At 46.6% G+C, this 15,427-nt stretch overlaps 1 protein-coding gene across 1 annotated transcript in view; it reads left to right on the plus strand.

Moving 5' to 3' along the window:
• Nucleotides 1-15,427, plus strand: part of ABTB2 (ankyrin repeat and BTB domain containing 2) — a 195,882-nt gene that overhangs the window by 141,661 nt on the left and 38,794 nt on the right. The window contains exons 2-3 of the mRNA XM_007521811.3: nucleotides 6,159-6,305; nucleotides 14,582-14,795. Coding sequence (XP_007521873.1) covers nucleotides 6,159-6,305; nucleotides 14,582-14,795 — 361 coding nt within the window. The remainder of the gene's footprint in view (nucleotides 1-6,158; nucleotides 6,306-14,581; nucleotides 14,796-15,427) is intronic.

Raw genomic sequence — 15,427 nt, forward strand, 5'->3', positions numbered from 1 at the left:
TCAGAGTTTCTTCTGGTGTGCTAGCACCTCCGTGTGTTGCCAGGGCTCAGCCCTGGGCCACATGGATAGCAAGGCGGGCACCCACTCAGTGAACTCTTTCCAGTCCCCAGTGAATTTTTTTTTTTTTAACTTGACTGCCCTCTATCGCCATTTTGGCATCTCTGAAAAATAGTCATGCTTCAGCTTTTCAGCACTATATAACAACTGGGCATTTTAGTACACTATATATAAAACTTCAGATCAGAGAATGGAAATACTTCTTTCAAAAAATAATAAGGGTTGAATTATGTAGGCTATTTGGAAACTGTTCAGTGGGGCAATATAATTTTTATTTTCAGAATCATATGGATTGAACCCCACCCAGGCTTCTAGTTTCTAAGAAAACTGCCAAGGGACAACCTGCCAAGTTTCCTTGCAAGGGCAGTAAAAGAGTAATCCACTGCATCCCAGTTCTCATTTAAAAGCAAGAGACAGCTCTGGTCTTTGCCGGTGTGCAAATGAGTTTCCCTGAGCCAGCTTCTCAGTGGGTCTGGTGGGAGGTCCCAGGCTGGGGGTAAGAGAGTCCTACACTCATAGTTTGCACAGGAATCTGGGGAGAGGTCTCTGGTGATAGGCCACAGGGTTATGGAAACAGCTATGTTACTATTGTGAACCATAGGAAATAGTAAACGCTGGGCCTGTTTGTTCCCTCTGTTGACAATTCAGACATTAGATGAAAGAACAACGGATGGGGTGAGGGGCTGCTTCAGTGTTAGAGCACAGACAGGCCAGTGTGAGTATAGGATCTCATGCTGGAGAGACTTGAGAAGCCTTCAAATTACCCCCCTTTGTGCCTTTGGGCTGAACCCTGCTTCTGAAAAGCTTTTGCACAGGAAGTCTGGTTTGTCCACCCATTATGCATCCCACCTGCTTCTGGCTGGGTGCTTACTTGGAAGAGAACACCTGCAAGTCGAAACCAGGTTTGGCAGCCTCCAGCAAGAATGCAGGTTCCCAGCTCCCTACAATAGGTTTCTTGTCTAACTCAATAGCGCCCTCTCTGGGCACTTGTGGAGAATCACCTGGGAAGAAACACCTGATCCTTTGACAAACCCCAGGCTGGAGCCAAGTGACCACACTGCAGACAGCTTGGAGAGACTGAAATCAGGTGTGTGTAGGCTTCTTCTCTCTGCCAACCGATCTCATCCCAGCAAGGTGCTGGGAACTTCCCCATGTAGTGGCAGAATCATTTTTCTCTCCAAAAAATAAAAAGAAAAGGATACCAATTATTATTTTTTGGGGGGAGATTTAAATTTTGAAGAAAGAATGAATTTCTTCATGAGAGCAGTAGGGAGGTGGGGAGGAGCACAACACCAGAGTGCGGGGTGGTGGGAGGGGTAGATCTGTTGAGACTGTGCATTGTGTCCAGTCAGGAAGATGGGGGCCCTGGACTGGACTCACAGCAGAGATAGAATTTACCATGACCAGATGGTAGGATCAGCAAGGCTGGGTGGTTGAGTGGACATGGGGAGGAGGGCGAGAGGTGATTAAGATGACTCACGGGCCTGTCATAGGGCATCTGGGTGGATGTGGCACTGTGCTCCGAGAGTAGATAGTGGAGGAGGCGGCTGTAGCTTTGGGGAATGAGTTCCGAGACTCAAGGGTTGGGCAACCAGACTGAGAAGAATGGGTGATGGAAGATAATGGTTCTGTGTGTAACTAGAGAAATGGAAAGGCTTCCCATACAATTAAGACACTCAGGGGGAGCACAGTCTCATCCGAAAGGTTGGTTTTCTAGAAGAGGAAGGCAACAGGTAATGTGGCCTTGCTTCACACCGCTTCACACTCAGTAGTTGAGTTTCCAGCAGTGTTAGGAATGATACGCATGGGTTTTCTTGGAAGCTTTGACAGCGTGCAACAGAGACTGACCTGAGGTATCTTCATTCACCTCATAAAGTAACAATAAAGGTGAAATTTCCTACAGGCTTCTTTTTCATCATGAAATATTTTTCCCTGAGTATTTCATTAATTGGTGTGGGAGGGGAGTTCTACTCTTTGTTTTCCTTCTTTGTGAATCCCTTTTCTCAGGACAACCCTACCATAGGGAGGAAGAAGGTATTGACAGAATTTATGGGGGTCAGGTGGTGGTTCACTTGGTTAAGCATACACATTACAGTGTGCAAGGTCCTAGGTTCAAGCCTCTGGTCCTCACCTGCAGGGGAGAAGCTTCATGAGTGGTGAAGTAGAGCTGCAGGTGTCTTTGTCTCTTCTCTTCTCTATCTCCTCCTCCCCTTTCAATTTCTGTCTGTCTCTATTCAATAATAAAATAAATAAAGATATTTTTTTAGAGAATGTAAGGCAGATATTTTCCATCTCTAGTGAGGCTGCTGAGGAAAGGGTTTATGTGTAAGAGAGAATAAGTTAAAACTGACTTAAAGGTGGCTTTCTTCAGGGGCAGACTTAAGAGTAGCTGTAGACTTGTGTTCTGGAAAGATCAGAAGGAATCAGGAGAGTTTCATGAACTGCCTCCAGGGATCTTTGTTAGGAAGTGCCTAAACACACACTAAAGGCAAAGTCGGATTTCTGACTTCTCCTTTCTATTTCCTCCTATCAAACCCCAAGTCCAGACAGAAAAGAACCCCATCCTCTTGCAAAGACCCTAGTGCTAATTACCTAAAGGACAAGATGGTCAAAGTTAAAATTTCAACAGAATCAAGAGATTGGAAGTCTAGCCCCAGTTTGGTTTCTTTCCTCTCTTAAAATGTGTTTATTTGTTTAATGAGAGAGACATGGGATGGAAGCTAAGTTTAATGAGAGTACCAGGGATGGAAGCCAAGGCTTCATAAATTCAAAGGATGCTTTCTATGGGATGAGTCACTTTCCCGGTCCCTTTAAATTATTTCATGTCTCTGTCATTCCTTAGGACAGACAGTTTTATAAATCCCTTCTCAGATTAGCTTTTGTCATTTTTTTAATATGGCACAGGAAATTGGGCTCAAGGTTTCATCTCATAATTACTTTTTTTTTTGCTGCTTCTCCCCAATCCAAATACTGTATTTTGAGATCGACAGAATGGGGGTGGTGGGGAGAGGAGGACAATGCTGCTGCCATGTGGTGTCAGGGATCTAACCCAGAGCCGCACACATGGAAGGCAGGCCATCTACTGCTGAGCCACTTCCTGGTCCCTCAGTTTCTGATCCTCAGTAACCTTGAGCATTTCACTTAACTTGCGGGGGGGGGGGGGGGGTGTTGGTTTCCTCCTCTGTCAGATGGATGCGAATAGTCTGGGAGGTGGGGAAGGGGGTTCAAATATGTCATGGTGCCTGGCCATGGCAGGTCCTTAATGGAAGTCAGCTTTGGCAGTTAGTGATAAAGACTTGTCCTACCTCCCTCACTGGATCAACTACTCTGTTAAATAAATAAATAAATCTCTTAACAGCAAAAGGTACTATGCAAAAGCTACAATGCTATCGATTCCGATTATTCATCATAAGCTCGTAATTACTTTTGCCACAGTGTTAAGTGAAAAGCCCCTTTGGTTGGGTGATGACTGGGAAGCAGGTATTGTTATTAATGAAACTGCCAGCTCCTGTTACTGGACCCAGTGACATAATATTTCTCTCTGGGAATCCGTTGACAAATTTCCTACTCCCTTGCCTTAAGCACAGTAAATCTGAGCCACATGTCCCCAGTGTTGTTTCTGTAGATTACTGATGGAAGGAAGAGGAGGAGCCTGGTCTTCACCAGGACTCAGAGATGTGGGCCCAAGTGCACAGAAATGTTTGGGCTGGCTGTGGGTTTCAGCTTATCACTGAGCAGAGGAGAAGGGGAGCTCTCTTTTGTTTCACTTGTTTTTATACTCAGAGTCAGCTCTTCTTAATGTGTTTGGTGACTCAGCTATCAGAGCAAGTTTCTGCTTAGGGGACCAGGGGGCCCCTCAGTAGGGAACAGGACTGAGCACTGGGTGGGCTCAAGGGCTGAAAGCAGACCTCTAAGAGGTGGCTTTGATGCGTTGCTCTGCAGAGTCAGCACCAGATGAGCTGTCATGCAGGCAAGGGTAGAGGGAGAGTCAGGGGGCAGAGCAGAGGAGGGCAGGGACACCGGGTCAGGGGAAGGGCAGGCTGGGAGGGCAGAGCTGACCTGCAGCTGAACCAACAGAGGGTGTCAGAGAAGAACCACGCCAGGATCTGGGCAACAGCAAGACCACTGACTGTTTGTGCTGGGTTCAGCATGGGGGCTCCCAGGGAGTGAACCCGTGGCAACAATACAGCTGGACTGCCACATGTAGGAACCACCCAGTGGGAACACTCAGGAGTGAGCCATGTGAGTGAACTCCTGGGTGTGGGCTTACAGAGGGGTGAGGGAACCTCTGTGAGTACCCATAAGACCCCAGTTCAAATCCTAGCTCTGCCACTTCATTGTGCAAATTAATCAAACTCTGAGCTCCAATTCCTTAGTGGTGAAGTGGAGGTAGTAGCAGTGCCCATATTGCTGAAAGAATCCAGGAGCTAGTATCCAAGAAAGCCGGGCTTCCCAGCACACAGCAGCAATAATAGAACACTTATCTGAGCCAGGCAATGGCCCAAGTGTTGACTTCAACAGCTCAGCTAACCCTCATGACTATTCCTGGCTGGTTACTTCTAGTTAATGTAAGAGTAATCAAGCTTCAGAGAGGTGAAGTGGTTTGTCCCAGATCACACAGCTGGCTAGGTGACAGCCAGAATTACAGACCCAACAGTCTGCTTCCAAAGCCCTGTTCTAACCTCTCTTTGAGTAACTTAAAGATGTTGCACTTTTGTGATTAGGAGATCAGGAAAGAGAAATCCACTTGGGGGCCAGGGGGGTGGCACACCTAGTTAAGAGCACATGTTACCATGCGCAAGGACTCCAGTTCAAGCTCCTAGTCCCCACCTGGAGGCAGAAAACTTCACTAGTGGTGAAGCAGGTCTGTCTTTCTGTCTCTCTCCCTATCTCTCCTTCCCCCCTCGATTTCTTGCTGTATCTATCCAACAAATAAAGATAATTAAAGAGAATTCTTACTCAAATTTGGCTATATCCTACGGGCTCTCCAGTCATCTCGAGAAATTTTTCATACTTTTCCCAAAGTGATTGATTAAACTTCTGAGTATTTTTTCTTTTAAGAAAAAAAATATATGTATATGTATATAGTTTTAAGCCAGTCTTGATTTTTGCCTTTTTGGTGCTTTCTAAGAAGCCACACATTGAGTTGGAGAAATGGGTAGGCCATCCTTCTCCTCTGGGACTGAATCTGACAGTTCTGTAACTCTGTTGTTGACGTGTTAATGAAAAACACTAATTGGATTTGACTGGTAGCTGGGCTCAGAGGATAGAAGGCATCATCCTTCTCTGTGGCTTCCCTCAGTCCTCTCTCAGCTGAAGGGGAAGAAAGGGGGAAGACGTAAAAGGGCTCAGGGCTAGGCTGTCCTTTGGGTGGATGGGATGAGTGAACTTTTATATTTCCTGAGGTCCACAGAGCAAAGCCAGGCCTCTGCCACATCATTAGCCTGAATGAAGCACAGTGCCCAGGCTGAGGTGGGTGTTCTGTCAATATTCAATGGATGAAGAAGTGAAGGAATGAATGGATTCTTGTCCGGCCTTGCTGAGCCTACATAAGCCAGTTCCTTGTGCAGCACCTAGGAAAGATGGTCTCCATTTGCTTAAAAACCACATCGTCAGATCTACAGCTATAGCTCATTCTGTTAAGAGTATAGAATTTGCATGCCCGAGGTTCCAGAGGCTACAGGTTCAATCCTAAGCATCACCTTGTGTCAGAGCTAAGCACTGCTCTGGTGTTCTCTCCCTCCTAAAAATAATCAGGGACCCAAGAGGTGGTGCAATGACTCTCAGGCATGAGGTCCTGAGTTTCATCCCCAGCATCGCATGTGCCAGAGTAATGGTCTGGTTCTCTCTCTCCCTCCTTCTCTAATTAATAAATAGATTAATTAAAAAATAATAATATAATTAATAAAGATAATAAATCTTTTCAAAGGAGAGTGAGGTCGTATCTTCAGGTGTGCCCCTCATTCTGGCCCCCATAGCACTGTCCTCAAGTGGAACTTTGAGACCTGCCCACAGATCTCCCAGGAGCAGGGGGCCTGGGTGGAGACCTGCAGAGTCTTGCTTCCTTCTTGAGGTGACATGTCTGTCTTCCTTCCCCACAGGTGTCCTCTCCCTCCCTGCATACTTCAGCCCCTACAATGGTGGGTCCCTGGGCCACGATGAGCGAGCCGACGCCTATGCTCAGCTGGAACTTCGGACCCTGGAGCAGTCCCTACTGGCCACCTGTGTGGGGAGCATCTCGGAGCTGAGTAAGTGTGACCTCCACACCTGGCTGGCTGACAGAAGAAGGCAGGGGACAGGGGAGTGTCACTTTCTGGATTCTGGCCTTTTCCTTCTCCCCACTTTTTGCTCTCTCTGAAAGTCAGACCCTCTTACCCAGAGGCTGCCAACCAATGATGGCCAGCAGACACAGATGGCTTAGCCAGGCATGAGGTCTTACTCACACCCAAACCTGGGTTCCAATTTTCTCTCAAAAGCAGATGATCTAAATGAGCTGGAAAGACAGCACACCTGGGAGGGTGCCTACCTTGTGTGTAGAACCCAGGTTCCAGCCCTGCTCCCACCATGTTAGGAAGGGGCTTAAAGCTGTGGAGTCTTTTCCTTATTCCTTCTCTCTCTTCTGGAAAAAGTTGGCACAAGGTTGTGGAGCCCTGGTGACAAAAAAGTAAAATGAAATGAAAACAGATAGTCTGGTGACACTGTGCACCATTCCCACATGGCAGTGGCTCAGGGAGCTCAGTACTAGGCAGTATATACTCCCCACTTTGTCACTACCTTGATCTCTTAGAGCTAGCCTGCTCTGTGCATTTTATTTCACTTTCCTGGCCCAAAAGGCTCTGAATTCACTCCTAGGAAAGCATATGCCCTGATGTCAGTAAAGAAACAGAGAAATGAGACAGAATTGCAGTGGCTGAAGGGGGAGTAGCCCTGAACTCAGCACTCTATGGAGCTTGGCTGGGAACTGCTTGGTCTAGGTGGTTTTGCCATTTGACAGCTGAGCTGCCAGGAAAGCCCTGATGTATTTGTCTATGCTATTTATGCAAAAATTCATTGAAGAATGTGTTAGGAGGAGACATCAAACCCTATGTGTCTCCTGATCTCTCAGTCTTATTACTCCAATTCCTAATTTGTATCAGTGTCCTGAGACCACCCAGCATAGGGCAGAAGCACACACCAAGGGTCGTAGCACACCCGGTGGGAACAGATGAAGTTTCCCTCTGTGCCAGCTCTCCCACTGCAGATTCCTTTGAGTTTTCTGTCCCCTGAGCAGTGAATGACAAACCCTAATGTTTCTTTAGGATGTAACTTCCTCCCCTCCCCCATTCTTCCTCCTCTTCCCTAGACAGGAAACGAAGGTGCCTGGTTCAAGGTCATAGAGCAGATGGGTAGTAGGGAGGGAAAAGAGAACTTTGAGTCTCTGTTCTCTAGGACATAACAGCAGTCAGGGTCATGCATGGCTGAGAAAGGAACCTGCAGGAAGTGGGCTTGGCTGTGTGACTTGGTCTCTGCCCCTGGAATGTGCCCTGGACACTGGCCTGTCCAAGGAATCCTATGTGGTCTGTGTTTGGCAAACTCTTCTGACCTGAGGACAGTAAGGGATATACTCAGACCTTGGTCCACTAGAAAGCATCCTGTTTTTGTCTTGCATTTGAAACAGTAAATGACAACCACTTACTGGTGCAAGGCACCACACAAAGTCCCTTCTTACACATGATCTCCTTTACTCCTCAGGCAGAGTCCTAACAATGTGTGAGGTCCTAGTTTGATCCCTGGCCCCACACAGAAACACAATGGGAAGAACCAACTCCATGGATGATAGAGCAGTGGTTTGGTGGCTTTTCCTTTCTCTCTAAACAAAAAAAATAATAATATCAGAGAGAACATTCGGTGATATTACACAGATGTTCATTCCTGAAATGGGGGGGGGGGGAAGGGGAGAGGAGGGAAGGGAAGGAACTTCCCTCAAGGAAGGGCTTGCTATCATTCAGTCCTTAACATTCAGCCTAAGGGTCAAGTCCTACTGCTTCTACTTTTAAAATAATCCCAAGTTTTGGCTTGCCCCTTTCAATACCTCCTCTGCTATGGATTCAGCCCAAACTAGGTCCATGTGAGAGACACATTGGATCGTGCCCCTCATCTCTCTCTTACCAGAGTACTGTTCAGTTCTGACTTATGGTGGTATGGGGGCTTGAACCTGGGACTTTGGAGCCTCAGGCATGAGAGTCTCTTTGCATAATCATTATGCTGTCTACCCTCTGCCCCTCATTTTCTCAGTGGCCTCTTCAGCCCCCTTCAGCCCCTCCATTCTTTTTTTTATTTATTCCCTTTCATTGCCTTTGTTGTTTTATTGTTGTAGTTATTATTGTTGTCGTTGTTGTAGGATAGGACAGAGAGAAATGGAGAGAGGAGGGGAAGACAGAGAGGGGGAGAGAAAGATAGACACCTGCAGACCTGCTTCACCGCCTGTAAAGCGATTCCCCTGCAGGATCCTTAGGCCAGTCTTTGCGCTTAACCCGTTGTGCTACAGCCCAACTCCCTAGCCCCTCCATTCTTCATGCTTCCCAGCTCACTCAGTGAAACCTAAAGTCCTACCATAGGCCAAGACTTGGTACATGATCTGCCTCATCACCCACCACTCTCCTCTGGTGAATACATTCTAGCCACTCCAGCTGTCTGGCCAGGCCTTTCACTGACGGTCCTTTCTGTTCCTGATCTTCCTCACCAAATACTCCAGTACTGCATCCTCACTCTCTCCAAGCCTCTACCCCTATGAGTCATCTTACATAGACTTTCCCCCATGGTCCTTATATAGGTAGACACCCCCTCTTTGTCCTCTGCCTCTCCTCGTATAGCTCTGTTTTGCTCAAAGCACTCATAACCACTTGACACTTATTACATATTAACTGGTCAGCAGTTGGTCTCTTTCCTCTGACTAGGTTGTTAGCTTCATGAGAATAGAGACTTTCTCTGTCTTGTCCCCTGCTGTCCTGTATTTCCAGTGATTAGTTGAATTGTTCCTGGTGGTGGTGTGTGTACAAGTCCTTTAACATCCAGTTTGCTCCTAAACTATTGTAGGACTGAGGACTGGTCCACATCCTGGCCAGCCAGTCCTCAGGGCAAAGGGAAGCAGCAACCCAACAACGACTTCTCACCAATTGGGTGGACAGGCTATGTACCATGTGCTTCCTGGCTCTGACACCAGGGTGGGAGAGAGGGAGGAGACAAAGGTGGAGGCAGATACTGCAGTTCTCCTCTCCGACTGAAGAACTTAATGAGGCTAGTGATACTTGGCACTGAGCATCCCAGACCTCAAGAGTTTAGCCTGGATTTTAAATGCATTAATTTCTGCACCAAGTCCAGCCTGCCAGGTTGGTTCAGAAGTTTCTTTCTTTCTTTCTTTCTTTCTTTTAATATCAAGTCCAGCTGCATAGAGTGCTTGGGTCCTTCTGTTTTTCTCTTTCTCTCTATTCATGACAATGTTTTTTAAAAAAGGAATAAGAAATAAACAAAAACAAAAGAAAACACTTCTTAAACACAGCCAGATGGTAAAGGTCTCATTGTGAAGACAGCGTTAAATCCCAGGCTCTCAAGCTCTCGCCTGCTGTTTTTATTTGATGGCTCATAATGAGGGTTGGACAGAGCAGAGTGAAACCTGCAGAACTTCTAATCAGGCTCCCACGGTTAACAAACAGCGAGGGCCTGCTTTTCGGTGCCTCGTGGGTGTTTCTGGGCTTCAGACTAAGGTTTCATTGAACTTAGGACCAATTGATTCTCAAGTACAAGAATATTTCAGAAGCAGCTCTGAGTGCCTGTCTGTGTTTACCATGTGCATAGTCCAGCCTGGATCACAACTTCTCCAACTAAGTATGTTGGTGAGTTGGGGGTTATCCACCCACCACTTCATGGTCAACAGAAAAAAAAAATTGTAGTTTTTTTTTTTAATTAGTGATTTAATATTAATTTACAAAATTATAATATAACAGGGATATAATTCCACACTATTCCCACCACCAAAGTTCTGTGTCCCCATTCCCTCCAACAGAAACTGCAGTAGTTCTCCCAAGGTCACAGATATAGGTTGACTATTATATATATGACCTCCCATCTTTCCTATGGTCCTGCCTTCTCTTCCTTTCTAAGTCACTCCTATTACTATTTCCTGATGCCCTTCCTTTTTCCTCTGCTCTCTCTGGGCACTGATGAAATTGGAGTTCAGAGGACTCTGGTCATCTTCCTCTATTATTTCACCCCCTTTGGGAGTATAGGCCAAAATTATTATTATTTTTTCTTTTTTCTTTCTGTTTTCATTTGACAGGACAGAGAGAAATTGAGAGGAAATGGGAGATAGAGAAGGGGAGAGAAAGATACCTGCAGACTTGCTTCACCTCATGAAGCGTTCCTCCTTACAAGTGGGGAGCAGGGGCTCAAACCCAAGTCCTTGTGCATTGTGATATGTTTGCTTAACTGGGTGTGCCACTGCCCCACTCCCTGGACCAAAATTTTTTATGTGATGCAGAAGGTGGGAGTTCTGGCTTCTGTAAATGCTTCTCCACTGGACACGGGCATTGATTGGTCAATCCAAACCCCAACCTGTTACACACAAAAAAATATCAGTAATACTTTTATATTTTTATTGATTTAACATGAGTTTATAGTACTATAAAATTTTAGGCATTATACATGCATACAACTCACACCACCACCAAATCTTTTATAAAATACAGTAAAAAAAGAGTCTAGAAAAATAAATGGCATGTAAGATGCAAGCCATTTTTTATCATTAAATCAGATTAGTATATAGACATTCAATCACTGTCAAGTTGTATGGGAACTTTTAAAAATTCAATCTCAATTTTTTATTTTATTTTACTTATGATTTTAACCAAAGCACTGCTCAGTTCTGGCTTGTGGTGTTCCAGCAATTGAACCTAGGACCTCATAGCTTCAGGTTTGGAAGCCTTTTTCATAGTTTTATACTATCTTTCTGGCTTGTGGTGGTGCAGGGGATTGAACCTGGAACTCCAGAGTCTCAGGCATGAGAGTGTCTTTGTGTAACCATTATACTACTTACCCCCACTTTTTCCTTTTTAAATAAATTCTAGGCCCTTAAGAATGCTTGATACCATAGCTCCCAAACCAATTTTTTTCTTTTTCTTTTTTCTTTTTTTTATTTCAGATGAAGAGAGGAAGTGAGATACCACCACCCAGGACCTCACACAAGGGGGGGGAGGTATAGCCCAGTGAAAATATACCCTCATGTTTGAAATGAACTTGCTGTGAAGCAGTAAGTTTGTAGAATTGTCCCAGTTCACTCACACTTTAAATAGCAATACACAGTGGTCAGGGGCATGTATTTGTGACATAGAGGCCAAGTTTAGATCCTGACTGATTCACCTACTAGTTGTACAAGTGGGATAACTCACTTAACCTTCCTCATATGCAAAATGAAGCTGCCTCCCTTACTGTGTGGTTATAAAGCTAAAATGCAGATTTGTCAAGAAGCCTAGAAAATATAAGGTGGAAGGAGGGAAAGTCACCTTAGGAGATTTTCCAAAGAGGGTCCCCCCCCCCCCCCAGCCATAAATAGGAGTTGTAGAGCAGTAAATTTTTGGACATCTGGTCAGTTTATCTGCAGACCTCTGTCCTTTTCATCTTTAAAAGAGTCTGGGCATAGACCAGTGAAATAGCTCTCTTAGTGCCCTACTTTGCTGTTGTGCATGGCCCAGGATCGAGCCAGGCCCCCACTGCATTGAAGGAAGCTTCAGTGCTGTCATCTCAAGAGAAAGAGAGACAGAGACAGAAACTGGATTTGGAGCACAGCCCAAATCTTTGGGAGGTCTCTTTTCCTGGTTTTCCTTTAAGAAAGTTTAGGAAGATGCTTCCATTTCATTTTCTTAAGGCCCACATTCAGGCTGGAAATGTGCTGCCAAAGGGTTCTACACCAATCACAATAAAATAATCATAAACATAATTAATGGTAATGACTTCTTACCTTGTTGAGCCTTTGAAATGATATTTCAACAAGATTTCTCTTTGATGCTATCGCAGACTCTTGGACTTCCCTTCCTTGTGGTCCTGTCGTCCTGCCAAAAGTTATGACATTTAGACTTGGAGAAACAAACCAGGTTTCAAGGGAGCTGTACAACTAGCTGCTGGGAGGCGGGCCGGCCTGGGGGCTGTCGATGCCAGTTTCTACCACCCAGGAGCCCAAGGGCAGGGCTGAGATTACAGGGCTCAGACCTGGCAAATGGGGGCAGGGCCTGACTAAAGGCTGAGGCCCCAGAAGGGAGAGCACAGGGAAGTGGCCAAATGTCATCACTGTGGCTATCGTAGCAGGACCCGGAAACTCAACAAGCCCCAATAGAAGTTGTGTTTTAAAATTAGATGAAGGCCAGAGAGATAGCTCACTATCTCTGACTTCCATGCACAGAGCCCCAGTGCTATGGTATCTCTCTTCCTCTCTTTGTCTCTTTATCCCACTCAAAGAGCAACCTGGATTGGTAAAATAATGCATGCACAAAACACCAGCTCTGGAAAATTAAAAAAAAGAGGAGAGGGAGAGGCTAGGATAGAGTTTAGTGGTAGAACACATTTCACATGTACAAGGTCATGGATTTAATCCCCAGCACCAAAAGCCAAACAAAAAAATAAATAACTGACAACTAGATCTCCATGATCTATTTGTTTTCTGAGCACTTACTATGTAGTAGGTCTCTGAGGTACATGCTGAAACCGGGGAGAGAGCATGGGATTCAGACAAGCTATACAGCATGGCAGGGAAACAGGATAAACAAATGACTTGGACATGCCATTAAATGGGGCTTCGCCAGACAAATTAAGGCCTGCTCATTTCTCCCACCCCCGTCATGACCAGAGACTTTCTCTAGAAGGCACTGTCTATAAGGAACTGCCCAAGATGGGGGGCAGCACCACACAGGTGACCCCCCACCCCACCCCCACGGGCCTGAGGAGAATGACAGGCGCCACTTTTCCCCCAGGATGGAGGGCATGTAGGTGCCTGGGGCTGCTCCACCATCCTTTCTCAGCATTGTGGCCTCACACAGTGATGGGCTGTTTCCTGTTATGGCTGCTGGAATATTGAAAAGACTTGGGCAGATACTCTGCACAGGATGTGGGGACCTGAGGGAACCCACAGACTTCAGAAGGCCAGGTCACTGCCTGGGTTACAGGTCAGCTCATGGACCTTGCTTTCAAAGAGGTCCAAATGCTGATCTAGACACTACCCTGTACTTGCCACACAACCTTGGCTAGTTAACTCGGCCTCTGTGCCGTGGCTTCTCTGTCACCAGAGAATTATATGGGACCAGTAAATGTGCACTGACTAAGCCTCAGTTTCTTCATCTGTAAAATGGGGGTGACTCTCAGCCCCTCACATTGTAAAGAATCAATTAAATCCTATTTAATATATATATGTGTGTGTGTGTGTGTGTCTTATTATATTTATTCAATAGAGACAGCCACAAATTGAGAGGAAGGGGGGAGATAGAGAGGAAGAGAGACAGAGATACCTGCAGTTCTGCTTTACCACTCATGAAGCTTTCCCCCTGCAAGTGGGGGCTGAGGGCTTGAACCCAGGTCCTTGTGCACTATAACATGTGTACTCAACTACAAGTGCTACCACCCAGCCAATTAAATCCTAATTTAAAGGGAGAAAAAAATGTCAGGGCCAGGTAGTGGCACACCTGGTTGAGTGCACATGATATAATGCGCAAGGACCCGTGTTCAAGCCCCTGGTACCCACCTGCAGATGGAATGCTTTGCAAATGGTGAAGCAGTGTTGCAGGTGTCTCTCTGTCTCTCCCTCTCTATCACCCCCTTCCCTCTCAATTTCTGGCTGTCTCTATCCAGTAAATAAAATAAAGATAATTAAAAAAAATTAAAGGAAGAAAAAAAATGTAATGAGAAAGAGGCCAAAGCACTCTCTTGTCATATGAGCTGCAAGGGCTGGAACCCAGGTTCTCACACATGCAGGATACACCATACCCTCTACTACTGAGCCCCCTCCCTAGCCAAATCCTCTTTGCAGGGAACCAGCTGATCAGCACTCAGTCGATGAAGGTGGTGTGACAGGGGTGCCTTCTCCGCTGAAGCTCCTGGACCTCTGCCCAAGCCCTCATGGGAGAGGCACCGCACAGCCTGGTTATTAGAGGCTGGGAGAAGAGGCCTAGAGAGACTCCCTGGGCAGAGATCTGGGGAGAGGCCTGGGGTGGCAGAGAGAGAGTGGGGATGTTGAAAAAGAAACCGCATTAGCATAAGTTCTGAAAGCACTGGACCCTGCCAAGTGTTTAATTCCACAGTTATGGCAAGACTGGAAGTGAAAGGGAAACTAATTTGCTGTGTGTGTCTGGGTGACAGTTTCCACCTCCGCCCACGGTCCCCGGGTAAACAGTAATTATGCACCCAGGCAGAGTGGGCTGTTTCTCTTTGACTGGGAGTAGCTAGTATGATGTGGGCCGTGAACTCAGGCTGTCTTCTCACGCCTTCCCTCTGCCCTCCACACCAGGTGACCTGGTCTCACGAGCCATGCACCACATGCAAGGCCGCCACCCACTGTGTCCCGGCTCCAGCCCCGCCCGTCAGACCCGCCAGCCACCACAGCCCATCACCTGGTCCCCTGATGCCCTCCACACGCTCTACTACTTCCTGCGGTGTCCACAGATGGAGTCCATGGAGAACCCCAATCTGGACCCACCAAGAATGGCTCTGAACAACGAACGGTAGGGGGCTTCCCTGGGCTGTGCACCTAGTGGGACAGGCCACCAAAAGCATCCTGACGGGTTCCTGAAGTGGGAGGAGAGTCCAGGTCCTGCACATTCATGAGGGGCAACTGGAAATTCAGGTGCAGGCCTGACCCTGTAGAGCAGATTGATGCCTTTTCTCTGAGATGATTATGGGAGTGTGTGTGTGTGGGGGGTATGATCATTAAGGCTTGCAAAGTGGGGTTTGGCCTCTGTCCTGGCCCCAGCACTCACCACCTAGGGTCTCTGGAACCCAGCTACCTCTTTTATAAAATGAGGGACTCACACCAACTTGAAATGGTAATAGTGAGAACCAAGTGAGCTTGCTGCTCTGAGAAAAAGCACCGAGGACAGTGTCTGGGTTGTTACTTGGCCTTCATCAAGGGTCTCTGTCATCTTCTTTGACGGTGATACCACCACTAGGGGTCTCAGTTGTGTTTAGCCACATCTACTCCTCATAAAGATCAGAAGAACATGACCGGCAGACTATATGATTTCCATCAAGTTAACGCTTGAATAGTGCCAGGGCTCAGGCCTACAGATTCCCAACCTAGTGCTTTATGTGTAGAACTCTAGACCTTCCCCAGCCTGGGGCAAGGCTACCAAGAACA

Source organism: Erinaceus europaeus, chromosome 17 (genome assembly GCF_950295315.1).
Source record: "Erinaceus europaeus chromosome 17, mEriEur2.1, whole genome shotgun sequence".
Lineage (NCBI taxonomy): Eukaryota > Metazoa > Chordata > Mammalia > Eulipotyphla > Erinaceidae > Erinaceus > Erinaceus europaeus.